Below are 26295 nucleotides of genomic sequence, written 5' to 3'. Positions count from 1 at the left end.
GTTTGACGTCTGTGTGTGTACTGTGCATGTGCCTGTTCAGCAGACTCAAGAGCGTCCCGAGCAAGGGACACTAATAATAAGGCCGGAGTGCTTGCGGCAGCAGTTCCTGGAGGTGAAGCTCAGACGTTCCTCTGGAAGCGCTTGTTGATCCCCCAGGACGAGCAACAGAAAGAGGAGGGCCGGGAGGACCATGATGACGCTCCAACAGTACCAGAGGTTGCTGGCTTTGTTCAGGCAGCTGCATCTGTATACTCCATGTTTATCTGAGAGTGCCAGAGGAAAACGATGCCCATGAGGATGGAAAAAGCCGCTCACTCAGGAGAGGTCCGTGACCACCCGTTTGAACGCCCCGGCTCCCAAGCTGATAATGCTCCCCATGCTGCTGACGTCTGACACCTGCAGGAAAACAACATCAAAGAAAGGATTTTTAAACACTGCGGAAAAACTTGGCGCAACATAAAGGGCGACTGTGAATGGGACCATTGGACTAATGGCTTGGCACTGTAGCTTCAGGGCTTATGGTCCCGTGGCCAGGTTAAAATTCACCCATGGCTCGCGACATGCGTGGCAGATCCTGTGAGGTTAGGTTTAGGGTAGGGTCAGGGTGTCGGAAAATAATGCCTGTCAGACTTAGTATGTCGAAGCGTTGACGCAAGTCTAGGGGTGCCTCAAAATACGGACCAGAGTTAAAACTGTATTTGGTGCTGAAAGTATAGTTAGTATAGTTTTCCCTGTGGGATTAATTAAAGGTAATCTAATCTAATCTGCGTTAAGCATACGGATATAGGCCTACTTGTTTAGCCACAATTTGCAACTCTATATTTTTAATAATGTGATGAATCTAGAGTTGCAGTATACCCATTACCCTCCATTGACTCGTCCAATTTGCTTTTGCGATCCGCTTGGATATTAAACGTTAAACTCACCAACATTGCAGCTCTAGGCCAAACTTGAACACTCACTGGTCGGGTTGAGAGGGAGACCACGTAAGTAAAGTAGGACTGAGTGGCTCTTGGTCTCAATCACAATCCATGCAATCCTTTCAAATAGTAATGAAATAAACAAACACACACAGAGACAGTTACATTTTTCCCTTTGTATTCAATTCACGGACAAATAAATGGATCCCAACCCTGCAATGTACATAAGTGACAGATAAAGACGTCCTCCATAATGTCATTTGGGAACTTCTACATACGATGGCTAGATCATTTAATAAATAGCTGTCCAAACAGTACAAACCAATAACACATAATATGGAAGAATATCTGCAACATAGCAAAAACGCACACACATAATGCACACACGGTAAACAATGCAAGTGCTGGCTTTCATTGTCGCTTGTACAATCTCAAGATTACCGTTGTGACATAAAATGTGCTTGCGACATAATACTGCATACACGGGACAAGCATGTAAATGCTAATCATCATCATAAAACCGACATCTAGGTTTGTTTCTTCCTGCTTTTCAAAGACTACATGGCCTAGTTTAGAAGAGTCTCACCAGGGTTTACAGACCCCATTAAGATAGTTTCCCTTCTCTCTAACACGTCTTGGGTGTAAACGAAAAACACAGAAAACTCCGGAACAGTAGTAGTCTCTCTGCGATACAAAGCATAGTAATCTCAAGAAAGCTGAATGCCCAACTGTCGAATGTGTTGGCTCTCACTTTTGTCACAGTGATACAGTGACAAATGTTAGGCTAAGAAATTAAACGGACAGTACTAATCGTTATCTTCCAACAGGAACATCAACTGTGCCACCGTCAAAACGGCTGAAAAGTAGGATCGTCTGCCAATTTAATAATTCTAGGTCCCATTGCAACATCTAGCTCGGTCCGATTTACTGAAGAAATGTCAATTTAACGTCTCGATTTGGTTAAAATTAGAGCCCAACCGATATGTCAACTATTGACCGTTTTAATGTCATTTCTTCGTTAATTATGTATCCTCATTCTTGTCCATTTTTCAAAAATGTCGCACTTCTTGAAAACGCATCAACCAAAACATCTGTATCGGGCAAAGAAAATCGGTCAGGCTCAAGTTAGATTTTCTGTCCAATTATACTTTTGGTAGTGTACTGTAGATTGAAAAATGCTAAAGGACTCTACAATCAAATTGTTTGCACATAAGACACTCACAAGACAATATAGCCTACTGTAACACATTTTTCACATTTCCCTTCCATCAATCCTTTCAAGTCAATAACTCTTTTCCTTCCAGAATGCCAAGTCAAGCTTCTTCCAGTGTGTTCTTCCAAACTCGTACAAAATATTATATCTGCGCTCTTTTCAACATGGCTCATGACAAAAAAACAAAACTCTATATAAAGTGCTCTAACATAATAAAAAATAAAAATCCACAAAGGTGTGCGTGTCAAAGAATGTCACATTACGCTGCTTATACACGCTGAATTGTTAACAATGATTAATAAATAATCACTGCACTGCGCATAACAGGGCAACAGAATCATAATAAAATAAACAATTGTATTATAAATAAAGAAAAAAGAAAAATCTGACAGTGCACACAAAACCTAGGATTCACATCTAGTCTGCTGATGGGAGACAACCATGCTCGTTATTGTCTGTCGCAGAGGAAATTACAATAATACATAAAGAACCACACAAACCCTACAGTCCCTGTTCTGGATATGGCATAATAGCTGAAGAGATATCAGTGTAGAGGGGGGAAAAGACGGGGACTAAGTAGTGTAAGTACAGACCATCGGGGGACCCCAAGTATACACTATATAGGGTTTAAGTGGTTTGACCCATTACAACCGGGAAAAAGTCTGTTATTTTAAATCTTTGCGTTAAAAAATAGCAGATATACAAGCTTACAGCGTGTCAATTTCGTGCCACTTCAGCATCTCTTCTTTTCGAGCTTGCTTCAAGTAAAACTTTCAAGGATTTTTTTTATGACATCTGCTTGTACAGTAACACCTGCTATTTCTTACAAAAAAAAAAAAAACTTGAATTATTATTATTATTTATTTATTTTCACTCAAATGTTATCTGTCGGAGGAAACCATATCAATTTGGGGGTCCTTGGCATGAAAAGTTTGAGAATGACCGATTTAGAAAGCTTTTGTAGAATCGTCCGCAGCTCTGCATGAGTAAAAAAGGGGGGGGAAGTGAAGAAAATATGGTTCTGTCCATGCATGCCCCATTTAGCGGAGTCTCATCTTGGCCTTTTGAGTCCTGGCCGTACAGGCTAGATTATCCAACAAATAGCGGGGTTTACAGTACACCGGAGTTCATCTGGAATGCGTGTTTTTACGGAAGACGGCCAAACCGTGCATGCGGTCGTTGGTGGTGGTGTGATGAGAGGACGTGACGTTTCCACTGGCCCCTGCTTGCTTCTCTTCCAAATCCCTCCACGGAAGCCTCTGGGGAAAAGCTCAGGACCTATTTGCTTCCTTAATGGGATAGACAGAACAGAAACCATGAGTCAACATGCGTCAGGTATAGGGTGCCCACGGCACTGATCTCTCGTAATTTCTTCGTGACATACTGTATCTTAGGGGAAGATATTTGTTTGAAAAAAACAATGCTGTGGATGAAAATGTTACTTTACAGGGGTGACACGAGACAGGAGTTTGAGAGCCACTGGGTATGGAGCCTGACCAATATTGGACCTACATCTGTATCCGCAACCATTTATTTTTCTTTTAATCCCACGATTTTGCAACCTTTTTTCCCCCCCACACTGTCAATTATCTAATGTAATCCTGGGCGCTACAAACCTGGGGAGAGCAACGGACTGACCTAACCACTTTCAAGCTGGTGTAATGTGGAACAGGAGTTGAAGACTAGGAGCATACAGCATAGGTCCAGCAGAAGTCCAGGTAATTGACGTATATAATGTCAACAAAGCCGTTTATTTAGGCCAATAACATTGACTGAAGTGCACCAACATACTACGGAGAATACTGTGGAAGTGTTGTCAGATAATATCGAGTACACACACTGAAGAAGAGCAAAGAAAAGGAAGCAGTGCACCACCTGACCACTGGCATTGCACATGCCAACCGACTAACTTCTAAAAAAAGATTATTCAATGTAATTTGAACATGACGGCTTGAGTCAACATGTGGAAGAAGGACTTCAGGTAGTTGCCATTGTGCTTCATCATATATATTTTCATGTCAAGGACCCCCAAATTGACACTAATTAGCCTGCGGACCCCCCATTAGACACTATATGCCAAGGACCCCCGTAAGAGAAGATTTCTACGGCTCCAGCAGTGCTTTTCAACCATTTTCAGTTCAAGGACCCCCGCGGTTTGACCTGAATTAGGCTACGGTCCCCATTTAATGGCATCTTTATCCCTGGGACCCCAATGTATATTGTAGAATCAAAGTTAATTTAACTCTGAGAGTGTACAAATGGAACCAAATTGGTTCCATTTGTACACAGTCCCATACGGGTCCATTTGGTTCCCAACTGTCATTTAGCTGGGGACCCCCTGGAACTCTCTCAAGGACCCCTAGGGGTCCCCGGACCCCACTTTGGTCACAGAACTGTACCGATAACACGAATCACAGTTATAGCACCACCTTTTTTTACTTTATTTGTTTATTTGGACAGGACAATGCATATTAATGGACGTCACATGGACGTAAATACACCGGATATAGCACAGTTGCTAATCTTCCGCAGTCCTCACAGGAAACACAAAACGGAAAAACAGACAGTCAAAACAGTGGAATACATTTACATAGCATTACATAGGGAAGACAGCATAGATTGTATTTAAAAGAGGGAAATGTAGCACAATCCCTTATACGCAGAGGAAGGCCATTCCATGCTACACAACCCTGCACTGAGAGGACATTTTGGCCGAATGTTGTTTGCCGGTGCGGCACTTCGCAGTCTCCTCGAGTGGTGGCTCTCTGGTACTGATTCCCCTAACGGGCTTTCGTTTAATGAATTCACTTGGGGGGGGGGGGGGGGGGGGGGCACAGGCCATGTAGGGTCTTGTATATGACCCCAACCCGTTTGAAATTTTTAAAGTTATCAAAGCTAAAAAAAAAATAGCCTCCAGAGGATGTTACAATGATGATATGAGTGGGGCTTCCCGTCAAACACCTGCTGGTGACTGCAAGTTATTGCCACAATACGCTTGGAATCACACTGCATGGTGGAAACCATTTCGTGCAGTTTACTCCGATCATGTGCGTTACTTTGCAAGTTGCTCTGGATGAGAACAACTGCTAAATGCCCAAATCACTCAATACTAGTGCTATAATATTAACATGGCGTTTGCATAGGTCGTGCTCCCAACATCCAACAAAGCGGACACTAACCTGCAATGTATTTTGCACCGATGAGCATCAACATGCTGCCCATGATGTAGAAGCCAAGTGGAGCGCTGCTGAAGATGCTGCTCTCAACTCCTGGGGGGGGGAGAGAGAGAGAGAGAGAGAGAGAGAGAGAGAGAGAGAGAGAGAGAGAGAGAGAGAGAGAGAGAGAGAGAGGTGCAGAGAGAGAGAGAGAGAGAGAGAGAGAGGTGGAGAGAGAGAGAGAGAGAGAGAGAGGGTGGGGGGGGATGAATGTTTGTTTTTTATTACAAACACAAAAGAATTACAGTAGTCTGAACAGAAATTATTCTTTATACAGAACATGGCAATAACAAGTGCTCTTCTAACACAACCAGTGTTTTGAATTAGTGCTAAATGTTCCCAAAATGTTATTAACCCGATTTAGGACGGGAACCCTTTTTGGGGGTTGTTGAGGGGCGCTAGCCCCTCCTATGTCCAGCTTTGAGGGTTTGTGTAAACACAAACATTGTTCCAACACAAATATTGAATGCCATTGATAATGAATGGTTAGCTTTGAGCGTTTGTCCCGACACAAACATTGAATGCCATCGACAATGAATGGCCAGCTTTGAGTTTGAGGGGGAACCACAACATTGCGGAAACACAAACGTGAAAAGTGAGGACGCAAATTGTGATTGGCCGGAATGAGATGGTGTACGATGATAATGGGTGTGATTTATTTTTTACCTTTCAAGAAGGGAACCCAGTTTTAGGTTCTTGTTACTATACTATACAGTATGTTTGTACACGCTCACAACACGTCACAACGTGTTGCGAGCTTGTCGATCGGCAATTTCTAGCGAAGAGGTTTGGTGTAGAGGGGATAAAAGGAGGGGGCCCAGTATAGACCCCCTGGGGCCTCCTGTGCAACGAAGCATACACAGGGTCTGGGACACGATCACACCTACCGTTTACGCTACCAACAGGCTCCGTCGTCTCCCAGTTCATGGCTTTCTGGACTGCTTTCTTCCATCGCGCGTAGCGGAACTCGCTCTCTATGCGACAACACATGGCATTTTAATGGCGTTAGCACACAGGTAATACTGAGGACATTATCTAGTTTGTATCCATACACATTGTGAATTACTTCAGTAATAGTTAATATCTATAGAGGCTATGCGTGTGTCATCATCATCATCATCATACCAGGAGGTTATGCGGAATGCATACTAACTATTTTCTGGCCTTGGCAGCCATAGAGTATTAAAAGGATAGAGACTGATCTGGCGCGAAGCTCCGCCCCCTCCGCTATTCATGTCAGTGGAAGTTGCTCAGTGGCGTTTTGAAGCACCCGGAGGGACCGTCTTATTTCCGCCTTTTTGGGAGCATTTCCGCATTGGGACCACCAAACTTTTGGTGGTCCAATGCGGAAGTGCAACCGAGCGCTCAATGTTAAAGCCCAGCTGCTCCTCGTCATGAATCCACGGGTCCGCCTGCAGTCCTTCCTCTTACCACTAGGGCCCAGCGCTTCAACATTGGAGTGCCTAGCTGGCCCATTGTTGGCGGCCCATACGTCCAAACAGAAAAGTCATATTTGAATGCATTAAATGACTTTAAACAACAATTACTTTTAAATAACAATTAATTCACTTTGTCACTCACTTTGCCACTCGATCGGCCATTCACTTTATGCATGCGCATACCCTCTATACATACATTTTGAGAGACATTCGGTGACACATCTTCACCGTATCGGGTGAAAAACTTGGAACCAGTTTGTACAGCACGTGCAAACGTCACTTAAAACCGCCATTTTAGATTTCAGCTAGAGCACCATACGTTTGTCAAAAAACACTTTCAGTACAATTACGGTAGTTCAAAAATAGCAGATCTACAAGTTCAGCACGGCACTTCATGGCGTGCTGCGAGCTTGTACTATTGTACTATTTTTTTGTTGAATAACTCGATTTCTTTTTAACCAGAATCTTCTCTTCTGGGTGTGCACTAGCCATGATTCACATGACGCTCATACTTCACGAGCGTCACGGATCAACTTCAGCCTGTTTTTAACAAAGCAAATGTGTACATGGTGCCATGGATGTTAGAATTCTCCTGGGTCGGCTATTAGCGGCGCCCGTGCATTCCACGTTGTTTAACCCATTCTGACCTGAGATCAGATTCATACGAGGTTTCCACTGGACACACACTGGTCTGATTAACCCATTCTGACCTGAGATCAGATAAAAAAAAATTCAGTCATTCTTCGATTTTTCAAAAAATAGCAGACCTACAAGCTCGTAGCGCGCCACTCGGTGGCGCGCTATGAGCTTGTAGATCTGCTATTTTTCAATAGCTAAAGCATAACATGATGCTGTAACACCAAAATGGGTTCCCGTTCAGAATGGGTTAATAAAAAGCATTTGTCTCAACCGTCATCAGTTTCAGGGCTAAAAGGGGCACAAAACATCTCAAGATGTCCACGGCCAGATTCATATGATTTACATACCAAATGCATATCATTTTGATATGCCGAGTGGCACAACATTTTTTGAGAACTATACTGATTTAGATGGCATTTTATTTTGTAGAATCGGCCTCAGGTAGGGGATGTCACGATTACACATTAAAAAAAAAATATATATATATCACTGGCACATTTAATAATTTTCCATCATCTTTTCTTTCCAAAAATGGCGGAAATAGTTTATCTACAAGCTTACAACACGCTGTAAGCTTGTAGATCTGTTACATACTGTACAACTAAATGAATTTGAAATTAAATAAAATTTGACTTTTCGGGATTTCAATTCAAATAGCAAAAATAGCAGATCTACAAGCTCGAAATGCGCCGCAGAGCTTGTAGAGCTGCTATTTTAGATACAACAGTAATGTGGCCCTCTGGAGTGGAACTATAGTGGCCCTCTGGAGTAAGTGTGGAACTATAGTGGCCCTCTGGAGTGGAACTATAGTGGCCCTCTGGAGTAAGTGTGGAACTATAGTGGCCCTCTGGAGTGGAACTATAGTGGCCCTCTGGAGTGAGTGTGGAACTATAGTGGCCCTCTGGAGTGGAACTATAGTGGCCCTCTGGAGTGAGTGTGGAACTATAGTGGCCCTCTGGAGTGAGTGTGGAACTATAGTGGCCCTCTGGAGTGAGTGTGGAACTATAGAGGCCCTCTGGAGTGAGTGTGGAACTATAGTGGCCCTCTGGAGTGAGTGTGGAACTATAGTGGCCCTCTGGAGTGAGTGTGGAACTATAGTGGCCCTCTGGAGTGAGTGTGGAACTATAGTGGCCCTCTGGAGTGAGTGTGGAACTATAGTGGCCCTCTCCATCTTCAAAGTTGCCCACCCTTGCATCACCAGATCATCAATAGTACCTTCTGGGTTGATCTGTGGCTCAAACTTCTCTGAGATGACCTCGCTCAGGTCCGCGGGGTCCAGGCTCCACACGCTGACGCCTTCGGCGGCCCCCGCCGCCATGGCTGCCCCCAGAGCGGTGGTCTCGGGCATAGACGGCTTCACTGAGGACACACCGTCATCATAATCATCATCATCAGCGTTGATTTTGACAGCAAATTCTGATGAGTTTTAGTCATAGTCTTTTGAACCAGTAAGACGCCCTGAGGGCGAGAAGTGACCTCGCCCTTGCTCGCACGGATCCGCCAGGGACCTTAAAACAGTTTTACTGCCAGGAACGGTATACTCCAGGTTACTGTCGCTGCGATATACGACATACCCGCCTTTTGTTTTATGTGTTTAATCCGCCGTATTGTAATAAATAAAATTACCGCGGAGAAAGAGACTAGATGGTTTCGTTTTGATGACGAAACCGGAAATCGTCACATGCTGTGGGCTGCTAGGGCTTCTGGGAAATTGAGGCCAATGCAAATGAATGGGGTACAACGCCTCATGGAGGCGGGTCTTGTGCTGCGTCTTCCGGGTGCACCAAGATGGCGGATGGTACGATCGGATCACAACAAACTAAGGGACCTTTTTTCGCTGGTTTTCGCGGATTAAAAGCCCAAATAATTCAGCGTATGCTCTAAAGGTAATACAACAATCTCGGCAGTGAAGGGGGGTTGATTAAAATGCGGGTTACGCGTTTAAACCAGTCAAACTGTTAATGGGTTAGTCGACGCCATCACGTACCGACGGGGATGCAGAGGATGTCGGCCTGCAGCTGCATCAGCAGCCTGTTGGACGTCATGCCTCCATCCACCTGCAGCTGAGTGAGAGGAATCCCACTGTCCTGGTTCATGGCATCCAGAATCTGCCCACGCACACACACCAAATAAGAGGTTTTCAGCTTCAGGTTCAGGTTTATTTGTCATGTGTATAGATACAGAGTATAAATACAATGAAAATTATTTTGCTCAGAGCACTCTCAGTCTTACATACACAGGACATAAACAACATCTATAGTGCAACGAAAAGACAAAAAAACAGGAAAAGAAAAGTGCAAGTGAAGTGACAAAACAGTGCAATACAGTTCAAGGTCAGCTGTTCAGCAGCCTGACTGCCTGGGGGTAGAAACTGTTACTGAGACGGGTGGAACGAGATTTGATGCTCTGGTAGCGTTTTTTGGAAGGGAGTAGTTTGAACAGGGTATTTGCGCGATGGCTGGTGTCTTCCATGATGTTGTGGGCTTTTTTCATACAGCGAGTGGTGTAGATGTTATGGAGACTGGGTAATTCTGTGCTGCCGATGATTTTAGCTGCCGTTCTCACAAGTCAAACGGATACATTTCAAACACCAGGTGCTCTCTCAAGCGTGCTAGTAACGTCCAATTCAGAGGGATCCACAGCCTAATTTATGGCCTCTGCGTCTTAGTGAGAGTTTATATGTTCACAGTATGTCATCATAGATGTATAAAGATATTTATGTGGGAAAAGAGATAACTTGCCTCTCGTGTCTGGAAGCAGACAGCCTCCAGTGCTGCAAAGGCTACATGACTCTTGTTTGTGAACTGAGTTAAACCACATATAATCCTGAGAGATAGAGGGAGGGACGGGGAGAGAGAGAGAGAGAGAGAGATTAAAAAAAGAAGAAAACACTGAAATGTTTTGCACACACATTTTAGGTGGGTTGCAAAGTTTCAGCCAATCAGGAGAGAGTTTAACCACACCACACCACACAGGATCGAGACGGTTTTAGCGTTGTCCCAGCGGTGTGAGTCCCAACTCCCAAGTGCTTCAACGCTTGGAATTCAATGGCCCAAACCACACCAAAAGAGTCACCTGCATGCTGACCCTTTGGTGTGGTTTGGGCCATTGAATTCCAAGAGTTGCATACTCCTTGCAACCGTTTGGACCCAAGGAGTTGCATGGCGACCCTTTGGTGTGGTTAGAGCTTTACAGTGTTCCAGATTTCCAGATTTTGTCTGCTCATTTCTTTGTGTCATCGCTAAAACAGACAGAGACCTATTGTCGTGGTGGACTGTACAGTACAGTACAGTACAGTACAGTACAGTACGTGAACGGGATGCAGGCCTTACCCTCTTGCACTGGGTTCCCAGTATGGGGCGTATAACCCGGAGAACGCCGGAACAAAATAACAGCCGTAGGACGTTCCTACCGACGCAGCCAGTTTCTCTGCGTGTGTGGAAAACAAATAAAAGGTGTTGGTGGTGACACATACACTGTAGCGAGGCTTCTAACTTTTTTTTGCCCAAAAACATGGTCAAAATGTAATGTACAGTATACGTTAGGCCTGTCACAATTACTGCACGATGGCCTAATTGCAATTATTTGAGATAGTCGCAATATTAAAGTTTAAAGTTTTTTTAAGTAAAAAAATACATTCATAAAATGTGGATAGAAACAATTATAAAAAAATAAATGTGTCAGTGAAGTTATTTGTCATATCTGCCCTGAGCAATTTGTGATTACAAAGCCGAAAAGGCAAACAGAAATACTAATTGTTCAAAAACCACAAATAAATCGTTAATAATTGCAATTATTTGTGTGACAATTAATCGTCGACTACTAGAGCCCTAGTATACGTATACGGGCTGAAAGCAAGCAGACGTACCAAGCTCCGGAGAGCTCTGGATGATTCCCAGGTTGTCTTGCAGCCAGCGAACCACGGCTCCTGCGATGGCCACAGAGCCCTGGGGGAAACAAACCGCCATAGTGAAAATAGACCCAAAACTTTTTAACCCATTCTGACCTGAGATCAGATTCTAAAAAATGTCTTCTACATTCCTGACAGTTTTCATTCTGACCCGAGATCAGATTCTAAAAAATGTCTTCTACATCCTGACAGTTTTCTGAAAAAGCCATGTTTCTATGTCAGTGGTTCTTCGATTTTTCAGAAATAGCAGACCTACAAGCTCGTAGCCCGCCACTCTTGTAGATCTGCTATTTTTAAATAGCTAAAGCATAACGTAATGCTAACACCAAAAGGGGTTGCCGCCTAAAATGTGTTAATGTCTTGTCAAGGACCACTAAATTGACACCAATTAGCCCGGCGGACCCCCATAAGAGAATATTTTTTACGACTCTAGCAGTGATTCTGATTCTCAACCCGTTTCATTTCAAGGACCCCCCAGTTTGACATGCATTAGTCTATACGGACCCCCATTTAATCGCATTTCTATCTGTGGGACCCCCAATTTATAATTGTAAAATCAATGTCAATTTTACTCTGACAGTGTACAAATGGATAGTTCCAAACTATCATTCAGCTGGGGGACCCCCTGGAACTCCCTCAAGGACCCCTGGGGGGGTCCCCGGACCCCACTTTGGGAACCACTGATCTACAAGCTCACACATTTGGGGACTAAACATTTGAGAAGCACTGGGTCAGTCCAACGAAGACATGGATTAAAGCGAAATAAAATCTCACGGCTGAAGAATGAGGTTAGGCGAAATCCTCTTAATCTGCGATTCGTTGAAACAGAATGAAAGGAGCCCCCCCCCCCCCCCCCACCCCCCGCAAACCAGTTCTGTGTTTCATAATACATTATTTAATTGTATATTGCAAAAACTGTAGGTTGAGGCTTTAACCTTAGCTTCTATGAAATATCTGAGATCATGAGGGTTTTCCGGAACATTGGACATGTATTCTATCACTAGTTTGACCACTTCAAATACTATTTAGGTGTAAATTAACTAATAACCGAAAATAGGCTATGTGCAGTATGTATGCATGCATAGCAGTCATGCTGACTTCTATGGAGTCCAAATGACTGAACTCAGTTGTGGCGACTGAGAGCTTTAATCCGTGAAACGAAGGCCATGTTGAGGTGGCGTACCTCCAGTGCATAGCAGGCAGGTTTGTCTCGGCCAAGCTTGTACGCCACGGTGGTCAACAGTCCATGGTCGGACATCACAGGCTGAAACAAGTCCACAAAATGAAGTCACTTGAAGTAACACCAAAGACGTTTGAAGTATAGTACTAACACCAAAGACATTTGAAGTCTGTAAAAGCAATGTCTGCTGGAATGCTAGTGTTCTTACACAATGTCCTACATATAAATAGATAATGTAAATGTTCCTACAGAAATGGAAGAATCGCACCAAAAGTAGGTACTTCCAGGGATGTAACAGCAGTACAGCACAATGTAACACTCAAGAACTATAATATTCTGTTTGTTTGTTGTCTAATCCAATTGAAAAGAGAATGGAACCCGCACACTCAAAAGGTATATTTATTGACTCCTAGTTTGGCCTAGTTTGATCCTACTTTGGTTCCCACTTCAGGACAAAAATAAGTATTTTTTGGTTCCAGTTCCGAACCAACCTTTAATTAGGCTGGAAAAGAAGATGGTTCAACCCCGGTGGAAAGGGTGCTTCAGTAAACAAATACAAAATACTAAGAGTAAAACATCATGGTGAGCAAACACACAGAACTGTCTAACGGAAACAGCAACTCTCATCAATCGGAATCATGGAAAGTCAAGGAGTACAAGTGAGTTTTCTAACGTGATTTAAACACACGCAAGGTTTGAGATGCTTGAGATGTCTTGAGATGAGACCGTGCGAGTGCTGTATTGAAGACATGGTGGATGACAGTCAAGGCAACTAGTTAACATACCTTAGATCCAGTGTTTAGAAGCAGAAAGCAGCCAGTTCCATACCTGAAAGAGACAGTGAGGAGAGGTTCATTGGATTTTTTACACCACAGAGAACCCATAGAGAAGCCTAGTGTCCCTATTCTGAGGCGAACATTTGGCAAACATAGAAGAACATTCAGGGAAAATAGAACATTCAGCAAAAATAAGCCATACAAGTTCACAATGCGATGTGGGTCACCACCTAGAATATTGTCTCCAACTCCTCTTGCCTCATTAATTACCGATTGATCCAGAATTCCACGACAACACGTAACAAATAAATAAACATCTTACGTGTTTTTGGCCTGTCCGTCCTGAAAGCACATCTGTCCAACGAGCGCTGCTGATTGGTCCCCGAGACACTGTTTGACAAATACAAGGAAATTATTGGATGGAGAAACGTACGCTTGCTTACAATGCACAAACAAAAAGAATGGAGTTGATATTAATCAGACTTTTATATAAGTATACATTTACTTACCCCCGAAATAGGTATTCCTGTGAGAGCACCCGATTTCTGTCAAAAGAGACGTTAAACTAAGATTAAGTTGAACTAAAAGACTTTTCTAAAATAACCTAACAGATTTTGACATGTAGCCTCTTTTCAGAATGTTTTTAACACTATGGGATGAACCCATTTCCTTGTTTTCTTATGCAAAACAATACAAAAACTTGAAATTAAACAGATTTTCAGACTTGTTCAGATACCACAAACAATAGTAATAACGTCATATAGTCTTATGCTTTGAATAAGCATAAGACTCTAAAATAAAAAAACAACAAGAAGGCTGACACCAGTGTGCCACAGAGGAGCGAGGTAGAAAACGTTCCGAACATCACAGACAGACAGACCAATCGACAGGTCTGCACATAAACAATATTGAACCACAAAAGCCAAAAAGCGAACTACACTTTTTGTTTTAGCCATGTGCACGGCATGTCAAATAAATCTACTGTAACCTTTTGAACGTAAAAGATATTCTATGGATGGAGAAACAATGTGGGGGGAGGTGGAAGTGTGGCTGTGGAACTTGCATGGATCAAAATGTCTTCACTCTCCCTGGACTTCAAACGAAGACAATGACACCGACAAGTCTGGGTCAGTTTAACCCATTCTGACCTGAGATCAGATTCATACGAGGTTTCCACTGGACACACACTGGTCTGATTGACCCATTCTGACCTGAGATCAGATTAAAAAAATGTCAGTCGTTCTTAAATTTTTCAAAAAATAGCAGACCTACAAGCTCGTAGCGCGCCACTCGGTGGCGCGCTATGAGCTTGTAGATCTGCTATTTTTCAATAGCTAAGGCATAACATGATGCCAACACCAAAAGGGGTTCCCGTTGAGAATGGGTTAACAATGACACCGACATGTCTGGGTCAGCGCATAGTTTAACAATGAACAATTAATTGTTGAACAAATGAACAACATTCAGCTGGGGTGACTGACAATTGGACACAAATGATTAACGATGCTTTACATGCGAATAAAATAAATCCACGTGGATCTCGGGGATCGACATGGAAACCACATGTGGCCAAAATGTGACTTAATCTGTCGGGCAGAAACCGTTCAGGTCCATATTCTAAATTAACGCCCTACTTGATCATACAACGGCGTCACAAAAAGCATAAATTGTAGCAGATCCACAAGGTTCTGCTACTTCTGATGCTTTTTTAAAAATTTGAATCCTGAAAAAGTACGTTTTGGACGTACTGTACGAGGTTTCCACCCGACAAGAGACGATATCTAGGACGTAAGACTTCCGATTTGGGCAGTGCCCCCTTTTTTGTTCTCCAATGAAAACTATTTAAAAGTATAAAAAACGGACAGACACACAGATTCTATATTATAGCCGGCTTGGACTCCTGCAGAGCCACAATGTAATAATAATAATTATAATAATACACTTTTGCCCAAGAGTGAAGAGATTTCTTTGGAGTGTCTGTGTGGAGGAGATATAATCTGCCAATGCGGTAGCCGAGTAGCATGCAAAGAGGCACAATGTGGGGGTGACGACGGCCAGTGGCCATCCAGCACATTTCCAATGAACCCATTCTGACCTGAGATCAGATTCATACGAGGTTTCCACTGGACACACACTGGTCTGATGAACCCATTCTGACCTGAGATCAGATTCTAAAAATGTCAGTCGCTCTTCGATTTTTAAAAAATAGCAGACCTACAAGCTCGTAGCGCGCCACTCGGTGGCGCGCTACGAGCTTGTAGATCTGCTATTTTTCAATAGCTAAAGCATAACATGATGCTAACACCAAAATGGGTTCCCGGTCAGAATGGGTTAAGGGGGTTTTATTTACACCGACTGGGCATGTGAAAACATGCTGTAACAGGGACACGAACCTGGGTCTCAAACAACTATCTACCTACTTTACTAGAGGGGGGAAGGGAACGCCACCCTTGCCCAAGGGGAAGCCCTACTCTGCATTATGAAATGGATACCCCAACTATGATACTATACATACCAACACATATATAATCCATACTACTTTCTAACTACAGTATGCATACCGGAGGTGCTAAGGGAAAAGGGGAAATTTCACATAATGCACATTATGTGAAATTTGCATTCTGGATAATAATTTAAGCCTAACTAATATGGAGCTACAGTACACGGGAGCAGTTAGGGGTCAAGCGTCTTGCTCAGGGACAGTTCAACACAAAGACCAGGGCCAGGGGGGAGGAACCGAACCAGGGACCTCAGTTATGACTCTTAGACGGTGACTCTCTACCCATTGTACCATCTATACAGGCTTACATCACTCACACAGCTACTAAATGGTGCCGTTTATCAGTGGTTCCCAAAGTGGGGTCCGGGGCGGGGAACCCAGGGGTCCTTGAGGGAGTTCCAGGGGTTCCCCAGATAAATGATAGTTTGGAACCAAATGGACCCCTATGGGTCTGTAACTCTGGGAGTGTACAAATGGAACCAAATGGAACCTAACGGGTCCATTGGTTATAAATTGGGGGTCCCAGAGATAGTCATTAAATTGGCGTCCGTAGACTGATGCATGTCAAACCTAAGGTTCCTTGAAATGAAACAGGTAGAAAACCACTGCTAGAACCGTAATAAAAACCTTCTCTTATGGGGGTCCCTGGCATACCTTTTCAAATGGGGGTCCGCGGGCTAATTCGAAGCAAAATGAGCCAGGTCTAACGCAAGGTCTGACTGTCAGACCACAATTTCCGTCACGCTTCACTTTGCTGTTAGTAACTAGCAAGCGGGACAAGTAACGTCCACAGGGTTTCAGGTTAAGGAAATGCACGGTTGTGATGGCTGGTTGCTTTGGCCTCAGAGAAGCCAGTTTAGGGCAGGTTAAGGAAATGCACTGTTGTGATGGCTGGTTGCTTTGGCCTCAGAGAAGCAAGTTTAGGGCAGGTTTAAGCTTGCGTTGGTAAGGAGGTCACGGGAGGTGGTTATTACTTACCCGGCTAGAACATATTTTCTACCAGTGAGAGAGGAGACAGACATGGTACACACAAACGTAAAATGGCTACAACGACTCCTCAAACAACCCAGCATGCACTTGCAAAAAGGTTTAGAGCACACATGGAAATAACAGAAACAAATTCACCGTTATACTCCGAACAGCCTGTTGCACATAAACGTTAATTCTCCCTAGACAAGTCGTATCGACTCCCACAACTTTCAAATGCTTCCGCCTACCTGTCCATAATGCAGAAGCTCTGAAAGTTACTAAAATAAGGCAGGATAGCCAGTAATTTACCCACTTAAATGTTTGCTTCTGCAGTCACGCAGGAAAACAAAAGTGGAAAACCAATTAGCTCAGCTAGCTTGCGTCTTAGCAGAAATGGAAATCAAAATGGTATTTTGGATTCATTTAATTCTGAACTTTAAAAACCTATTAAAACCGGTAAAGCATCTGCGTCATTTTAGATTTTTGCGTCGGCTACTCAAAAATAGCAGATGTACAAGCTCACAGAGCATCACTTCGTGCAGCGCTGTGAGCTTGTACATCTGCTGTCTATTTTTGAACAATCTTGAAAGTGTGAGAACTCTGGATTTAGAAGGCATTTGTAGAATCGGTCTTAATGGGTTAATTGGGTGGAATCGCTGGAGGCATTTGAGGATTGTGAAAGTGATAGGCTGGCTTGAGAGACTACACAGATATTTTCTAAATCAGACTCACGTACACATCAGTATGTTATTACACCGGTGAAATGTTTTACTACAGTACTGTATAATTAAGATCTACTGTATGCATTAAGACATAAAGATGAGAAGTATCCTTCCATGACATAGGAGGGTTGTCACAATTATTACATAATAATTGCAATTATTTGGTCATAATTGTGTCTATGTTGAAAAATAATCATAGATCTGCTACCCTTTAAAGTATAAAACATATTTAAAAAGCCAGTCATTTCTTGGTATATTTCTGTTATTTGTCATCTGCGCTGTGCACTTTATTACTAAAAGGCAAACGGAATTGTTCTATTCATAATGTTCCAATTTCTGATGCCAAAAACACAATTAAAACGCAATTATTTGTATGACAATTAATCGTCAACTTAAATGTATAATCGTGACAGCCCTAGACATATACACCATTTGCTAAATGTTATGTCTATTTCTAAATCAAAGCACAAATGTAAAACAAAATATATGGTTGGTTACTTAAACAGGGACAGTAAGACACACACCAAGAACATAACTACGTCATCTAGAACTAATAATAATAGTATATAGCCTAATAATAAATAACCATGTGCTGTCTTGTAAAGTGTCGCCGTTTTGTTTTTCAAATGGATATGCAGGCTTTTGAAAGGCATGTGCCCTAACTTCAGAGGGAAATCGTCGACAGACTTACCATTAAACCGTATATTTCCGAGGAACTCCTCACTTTTGGCAATATCTCCATTGGAATATCAAAGTATCTGTAGGTAATTGCGGAAAGACATGGAAATATTACACATTGTTAACAGTAGAAGATGTACTAGTACTACAGTAATCTTATGGTTATTTTTTGAGTGGTGCTACTATCCCCTCCTACATCCAGCCTTTAGTTACCGACCACAAACTTAAGTCTTAAACAAACTCCCATTGACAATGAATGGAGGACCACCTCTGTGGTGGTGTGCACTGTGCAGGGACTTTTCTGCACCACCCAAGCTCCTTATTCTTATGGTTCTTATGGCGAACGTACTTGCAAAGTTCCGGGTCCCAGTCCATAGTGTGAATGTTGAAGAGCATGGTTCTGCTGGCGTTCGTCACATCAGTGCAGTGAACTCCACTGGACTTCCCTCCTGTCAGGCACTGCAAAACAATTTGTCATGTTTATTTTAGTCAGCACATTAGTCAGCTACATAGCCTTGCCGTTCACGGCAACGCACTTTCCTACCTCAAGGAATTAGTCTCACTAAAACCCTTGACTCGCAACCTCCACACTTCAAACACCAACGTCCTCAAACTCGTCATGACCTATGTACCATGGCGAACGGGCCTTCTACTTGGTCGCTCCCAAACTGTGGAACGTCGTCCTCCCTGCCCACCTGAGAGCACTACACGGTCAGTTGACTCTTTTAAGAGAGGACTAAAGACCTACCTTTGTAATAAAGCAATATTTTAGCTACACTGGTTTTACCTCTAGGCTCTACTATGCGCTCATGTTTTGAATGTAGCACTTGCAGTCTTGCACTAGCCTTGACGACGACCTTACAGAGGCGTTTAGCAAAGGCTAAGCTTATGTCATTTATAATATTTATAATTTAGCATTTCAAGTAGACGTAGCACTCTATAATGTATACTCATAGCTTCACTGTAAATATATTAAGTTATTAGCTTTCTTATGATTCTTGATTTCCATGTATTTGATGTATTACTCTGGATTAAGAGAGTCTGCTAAATGCCTAATAGTATAGTATTAATAAAACCTGGGACTACATTTCTTACCGAGAGTTTTCTTCACCAATGTGTTGGTAATGGTGTCTACTAACATACTACATTGGTTTCTATTCAACCACCCTAGGTGAATTTTTGACAGCTGCTGAAAGTTGGGGTATCATCAACAACCAATATATGTGACCAGATTTGACTGAGAGCCTGCCATCGTGCAAACTCCATCTTTTCACCAGAGGAGAAAAGCTGAATTTATTTATATTTTTTATCAAATATGAGTTAATAGCACAGGCAGACTCTTCACATACAAGAGCATGTCTGATATAAATATTAGAGCTGAAATCGACATGTAAATATGAAATGAATGCTTAAACATGTAGCTAGGTGTAATGTAATTATCCACAGAAGTGAACCTTTCAAGCCTGTTTTCTCAACTCCGTTTTCTGACAGTGAGTTGAGACATTACTCTATAAGCCACATCTCCAAAACTGGTGGGTCAAACTGAACAACCAATGTCAATTTGAAACTATGATTCCCTGCTTTCATATGACATTAAAAAACTAAAATAAAAAAATCAGTCCCTCAGTCAAATTTGGCCACATATGGCAAAATGTTCTACATTTCATTATACTTTAAGTAGCATGTGACGTGTCAAACTAGGGGATATTCATGATTCTGAATCCATTCCAAGCATTACTTTTGCACAAAAAACACTCCTTGCGCTAATTCAGCCATAGCCAATGTGCTGACCTCATCACATTTGTGATGACGCCTATGGCGTTTTTCGTGCAAAACGAATGCTTGGAATGGATTCAGAATCATGAAAAATTGAAAAACCCCTAGTTTGACACGTCAGATGCTACTTCAAGCATAATGACATTTAGAACATTTTGCCTTATATTGGTTGTTGATGGTACTATACATGGTACCCCAACTTTCAGCAGGTGTCAAACATTCCCCTCATCATTTTTCGACCGCGGTCGAGATTATGGATTTCACAATGCCAAGCAAGCTGACACAGCAAACTAAGATCCAGGCCTACAGAGCATGTGCCATGAACACCCTCCTGTATAGCAGGGAGTCCTGGACATTGCATACTCATCAGGAACGCAAACTTAATGCCTTCCATATGCGCTGCCTTAGACGCATTATGGGCATCACCTGGCAAGACAAAGTGCCAAACAACACCGTCCTGGAGAGTGCTGGAATCCACAGCATGTACAGCACTATAAAATGCGTGCACTGACTCGGTCATGTGGCGAGGACGGAGGACAAGCGGATTCCCAGGGATCTCCTTTATGGTGAACTGGTTCAGGGAAAACGTCCTTTAGGCAGACAAAAACTGTGCTACAAAGATGTCTGCAAGAGACCTGAAGGCCCTGAACATCAACCTAGACACCTGGGAAGCCGCAGCATCGGATCGCACAGCTTGGAGACGGATTGTTGTGGGAAGCCTCTCCAAGTTTGAAGAGACGCTCGCCCAGCAGTCCGTGGCGAAGAGATGGAGGCAAATGTCGCAAAACCAGCCAGACAGTCCAGCATCAGTCTTCCCCTGTGTGAAGTGCTTAAGGGATTCTCCCCGTGTCCCCTAGGGCGAGTAATCCTGTCTCTAAACTACCTCCCCCTGGCCAGCCGGGGCACCTGATGGAGGGGAAAGGAACTGGTCGGAATAACGTGTTCCTTCCACACACTACGTCCGGCCGGGGAAATTCCCCCCCGTCAGGTGAAAAGAAGCAGCTTGGACTCCTCATGCATAAAAGGAAGCATGAGGTCAGTCCGCTGCCCCCCCCCCAGGTTGGCAGAGGAAGTGTAGCGCCCAGGATTACATTAGATAATTGACACGGGGTTGCAAAATCGTGGGATAAAAATTATAGAACAAAGTGCGGAAGGGATTGCAAATCTCACATTGGTCTATTCAGCCACACTCAACGCTGCACCAAAAGCAGAAGTACACCCTATCCAGAGTGCAACCTCCCGAGACTGACGGATGCCAAATTGCCAATGATGATTCTTCTTCTTATTTCATGCATTTGCTTACTGTAGCACTGTAGATTCTTACGAATGTAAAGTGCAATCAGTTACTCTTACCCAGATGAGCCAGGAGTCGATGGTACCAAACATGGCACGCTGAGAGCGGACCGCCTCCTGGACCTCCTCCACGTTGTCCATCAGCCAACGCAGCTTCACAGCGCTGAAGTATGTACTGATGGGAAGACCCGTCTTGTGCTGCAGGGAAGAATTTGTAAATTGTAACCATCACGGATTAATTAAAGCAAAAAAACGTGCGACAGATCATTTTTTGTCCCGCCAAGTTCTAATCTGCGAGTTGTGACTCGCCTGCCCCACACAAGAGCACCGTTTCCTAAACGACAATACGTAGGGTTATGGTTAGTAGTACGACTGACCTTGAGGTGGTTCATATTTCTACCAGGGGTTTTGCTGATGAGTCGCTCCACCGTCGACTGGGTCCGCATGTCCAACCACACTGAAAGAAAAGTCATAGAAATATTAAGTCAAAGGAGAAACAACTTTGTGTTTGTGAGTGAATCAGTGATGCCTTTTTACCATTTATATTGCTACCGTTCTTTTTTTTTTTTCCATCACCGTATTTTTCCTCGCTTTGTCAGATGCCTTGTCTTGCATGGAAAATACACTACAGTACAATGAATTTGAATGGCTGGCCGACTGAGGTGTACATACAGTCTACAGATCATCAAATGGGTATTTATTCGTTGATGCTTAGTTTGTTGTTGCTTAGTTTTGTATTTTACAAAGTGCCCTCATAAACATCCAGGAGGTGATTAGTTCCATTACCCATAGTATTATTTAGTCATAAAGTCAATGAGAAAACAGCATTTAGATCAGTGCAGGAAGCGTGGCAGAAATGGGTGGGATTTTAGTCATTTTACTGTGCATGTGCCATGTGATGAAAAGGTGAATTATAGCATGTTGTCTCTTATTCACACTTTACCAATAGCGTTGTAGAGAGGCTCTCCTGTCACTTTGTCCCAAACCACAGTGGTCTCCCTCTGGTTCGTCACTCCAATAGCTAGAGAAGAGAAAATAACACTGAGTCAGGTCAGTGCTGCAGTTTGGAGAATGTGCCTCTTTCTTAATACAACTGAATAAAAGGAAACTTGACATAGATAGATCCACATATACACATACCTATAAACCAGATTCACTTTGGGATTTTGGCTAACCAGGGGTAGGGGTGTATACTAGGCCCCCTCCTTTTCCCCTCCACACCAAATGTTTTCACTGCAAATAGCCGAATTACAAGCTCACATCATGCCACTATGTGACAATTTTTTTTTGCCAAATGTTCCCTACAGAAAAGGGACGTTGTGGTTTCATGTGCATAATGGTTAAGGAGTATTTTGTTGCGACCGTAGGTCACATTTAGCATGAGGGAAAACCTGCATATCTGGGTGTTAGTCACGACTCAATGGTCACGCCTCGTGACATCACACCTCCATATATGGTCACGACTCGTGACACCATGCCTTCATATGCCTCGTGACATCGTGCCACCATATATGGCCAATCTCCATATATGAAGATCATGACACTGACCACATCTAACCCTGGATACATGGAGAAGACTGGATCATCACCTAGATCTGCATATAAGGAGCCGCCCAGCAACTCTACATCTGACCTCAAACACTTAGATCTCCATATATGGAGCGGACCTGTTCTTGTAACATATGTTGATCCATATGTTGATCCCTCCCCACCCGTCCTTCTATTCAGTATTTTAGCTGTGACGTGAGCGCCCCCTCCTGAGATACTTCCGGGTCCTACTTTTGTGTCGCTTTTGTGTCCCCATAGAGTTATACTGTGACGCTCCGTCTGACTAAATCTGAGACGAAAACAACCACGAAAGTCTAATTTTACCGCTTTCCTCGCAACAACAAAGCTTGCGCTGCTCTCCCAAATCTGGCTGTGACAGGCCGTCTGCCCCACATGGAATACTATCGCCATTTTATTTTATTGTGTCAACTAAATCCTCATTAATAAAACTAGATTCAACATACTCAAGCCTGCACACATTCTAAATATGCCCGCGAAATATTTTACCGAGCAAATGGACTGTTGCCACCTTCAATAATAGTCTTTATTATTCGGACTTAAACACTGAATAGGTTGATCTGACCTCACCTCTGACCACTGAGATTTGTCACAGACTTGTGAAGCCCTCGCTCATGATTATACTCTTCATTGCATGGCTGGTCGGACATCTCTGACCTTTTCGTAGCATCAGTCATCAGTGCTTGTATAGTATGAGTAAAATGCTACATTTACTTTTTGATAATCTATCTCCAATGTATTATTAATGTGTCCTCTCCAATGTTACTATACTATACTAGTCTATATAGCATAGGGTCATACAAGGGGCTTCAATGGGCTGTCCACGGGTGTAATTTGTAGTGCCCTGCTAGTTGTCATTCATTACAATTAAAAGCCTAAATACTGTACCTTTGATGTTGGAGATGTCAATGTTGAGCTGGGTGAGTTTCTCACACGTTCTCTCCATGCATTCGTACACAGAGTTGAGAATTTCTTTGGGGTCCTCCTCCACCCATCTGAGAAATGCAGACAACAGATCACACACCTTTTAACATCTCCGTCAGCATACTCCAAAGTATTTTTGTTTTGCTTTGACATGTCAGCAAGAAGAAAATGACGTCATTGGGGAGCAAACGGACAAACACCCCAATGACTTTATGAACTTGAGCTACTGACCGTGCGCAAAATAAATGTTTAGGTTTGCAAGATTAGCAACGGACACAAACAGACAGCTAGACTGCTGCAGACACAAAGATGTAATTATTTTTTCTTTTTTCTTAACAATGCGTCACGAGAAGAGAGTGGCCATCTTGGAATGGGAGGATTCCAGGTTCCACCTGGTTTCATACCAAAGTGTACCAGAACGCTCGCCTCAAAACAGAGTCGCCTCGGACGAACATCCAGTGGAACGGTTGAAAGGTCTCTTGCTGGTAGTGGTAAACCTAAATGAAACCTCAGTAAAAGGTGAAAAAGTAACCCTATTCCTAAACTTAATCCCAGTAAAACTATGCCGATTTTTAACCTTATCCTCAGTAAAACAAATAAAAGAATTGCCCCACCGTGTGGTCGGCGGGGAAAAAAACTGCTCCTGTTGGATGAGAAGGTTGGTGGTTGCCTCTGCCTCTGGTGTATGTGTCAATGGGTGAATGTAAAGCACATTGTGTCGATTTGCATTTAGCATATGGTTTTTATTATAGCAATATAAAAACAAGTGTGATCCATAAGTGAATCTTTTTTTTTTCTTCTTTTTTACTCAATCCCTAATGTAAATACCATACTTGTTATTTTCGTTTGTCATTAAATATGTTGCCTGATATTCTGTCCAAAATGTATCCATGTATTTTACAAACTTACCCTTCTTTGGGGAAGCTCTGTTTGATCTCCACTTGATGATGGCTGAGCAGTTCTGCTGTTTTGGAGTTGAACACCTTCAAAAGATGGAAAAAAGGGCACATGGTTCATCTAACATGTCACACCGGTTTCTGATATGTTACTATATTGGTCTACAGTCACTTTGGCCTGCCCATTCCTAACATATTTTATATTAGGGATGCTCGGATCAGGTTTTTTGCGACCGATCCAGATCCAGTTTTTCTCATGATCGGTCGATACCGATCTTGCGCGTAAGGGGAATATTTGAGTATTTTCAATTAATTTAGATCCTGCCAACATTGTAACACACACACACACACCTTGTGTGATCCTGACAGTATTGATCACACAAAACAATACATTTTATTGGCATGAGAAAACTAACATGTTTTACATTACAAGTGTCTCTCACACACACACACACACACACACACACACGGGGGGGGGGGGGGGGGGGACTTTAACATTGGTTTAACATTAGAGTATACAGTATAGTAGCAGTGTTTCCAACCCTAGTGGAGCTGGTTAGTTAATAGCTCTGGTCCATAGCCTTACTGCTTCTATGATTCTGCATTAAGGCTATGGACCAGAGCTATAGTTAGTTAATAGTTAGTAGTATTAGTAGTTATAGTACTATGTCTCCTACTAGCCATGGTTCACATGACGCTCGTACTTTGACTATGACTAATATGACAGTCAAGTCATGTTTCAGGGCTAGTCTCCTACCAGGAATCTAGTGGAGCTGCTTAGTAGTAGTAGTAGTAGTTATAGTACTAGTAGGCTATGTGTATGTTTCCTACTAGCCATGGTTCACGAGCGTCTGTCATGAATCATGATAATGACAGTCATATGTTTCAAGGCTAGTCTCCTCCTACCAGGAATCTAGTGGAGCTGGTTCCCTGGTCGATGGCAGCGACCAGCGGTCCCAGCAGAACTCGGTTGGAGGACGCCGCCATGGTGCCGTTCATGTGCGGTGCTCAGTGGGTCAGTGTGCCCGCGGTCGGTCGGTCTGTCCGTCCGTCCGTTGCTAAAGCTGACTGCTGCTCAATGACACGCACGTTTCGTGCAACACACACACACACACGCACCGGTCTATCGAGTAGGGTAATCTGGATTTGGGTCGCGGTCATTGTGCGTAAAACGGTGAGTCGCATTTGGCCATTACTGATGACGCATAAACTGTCAGTAGCAGGAGGAGACATAGAATATGCCAAATTTCTATGGCCAAATTCCAATACCCAAAATCTCGGCCACTCGCTCACTCAAACTCGGTCACTCCAGCATGGCAAATTATGGTGAAATTGGTGACCTGCCGAAATATGTGACCATCTTGTGGACTTGACACAATTTACATGGAGGTCTTTAACTCTGCTAATAAACCAACTGCAACGATTTACTTTCGGTCACTGACGTTATGCGATTGTCTACACGATTGTCACATATTTCAGCAGGTCACCGATTTCACCGTAACACCACCATGCTGGAGTGAGCGAGTGTGAGTGAGCGAGCGAGTGGCCGAGATTTTGGGTATTGGAATTTAGAGTATGGGAGCAGGAGGAGAGGTCACTCAATTTCAAACCATAGACATAACGACATACTGTATCATCATGGCTAATTCACAGCCTCTTGTTCATTTTGCTAATGATAT

At 43.1% G+C, this 26295-nt stretch overlaps 1 protein-coding gene across 2 annotated transcripts; it reads right to left on the bottom strand.

Moving 5' to 3' along the window:
- Window positions 1-1076: 1076 nt before the first annotated feature.
- Window positions 1077-25777, bottom strand: LOC308311511 (glycerol kinase-like). Of its 2 annotated transcripts, XM_080758214.1 has the most exons (21): window positions 25523-25777; window positions 24630-24703; window positions 23685-23791; window positions 22174-22251; window positions 21608-21687; window positions 21291-21428; window positions 18511-18620; window positions 18175-18241; window positions 16771-16788; window positions 13802-13837; window positions 13615-13682; window positions 13302-13344; window positions 12520-12600; window positions 11295-11373; window positions 10759-10855; window positions 10168-10252; window positions 9414-9534; window positions 8642-8785; window positions 6236-6322; window positions 5313-5402; window positions 1077-3422 (listed from the first exon to the last, which is right to left on the bottom strand). In XM_080758214.1, exons 1-21 carry the CDS (start codon window positions 25613-25615, stop codon window positions 3412-3414), a joined length of 1707 nt encoding a protein of 568 aa, XP_080614340.1. In that variant the 5' UTR covers window positions 25616-25777; the 3' UTR covers window positions 1077-3411. The 2 variants fall into 2 exon arrangements, with proteins under 2 accessions (XP_080614340.1, XP_080614341.1); XM_080758215.1 differs by lacking the exon at window positions 16771-16788.
- Between the last annotated feature and the right edge of the window lie 518 nt (window positions 25778-26295).

This window comes from Protomyctophum bolini (genome assembly GCF_963924005.1).
Source record: "Protomyctophum bolini genome assembly, chromosome: 24".
Lineage (NCBI taxonomy): Eukaryota > Metazoa > Chordata > Actinopteri > Myctophiformes > Myctophidae > Protomyctophum > Protomyctophum bolini.
Note: the sequence above shows the minus strand (reverse complement) of the source record. Positions and strands in the feature narration are given on the sequence as shown.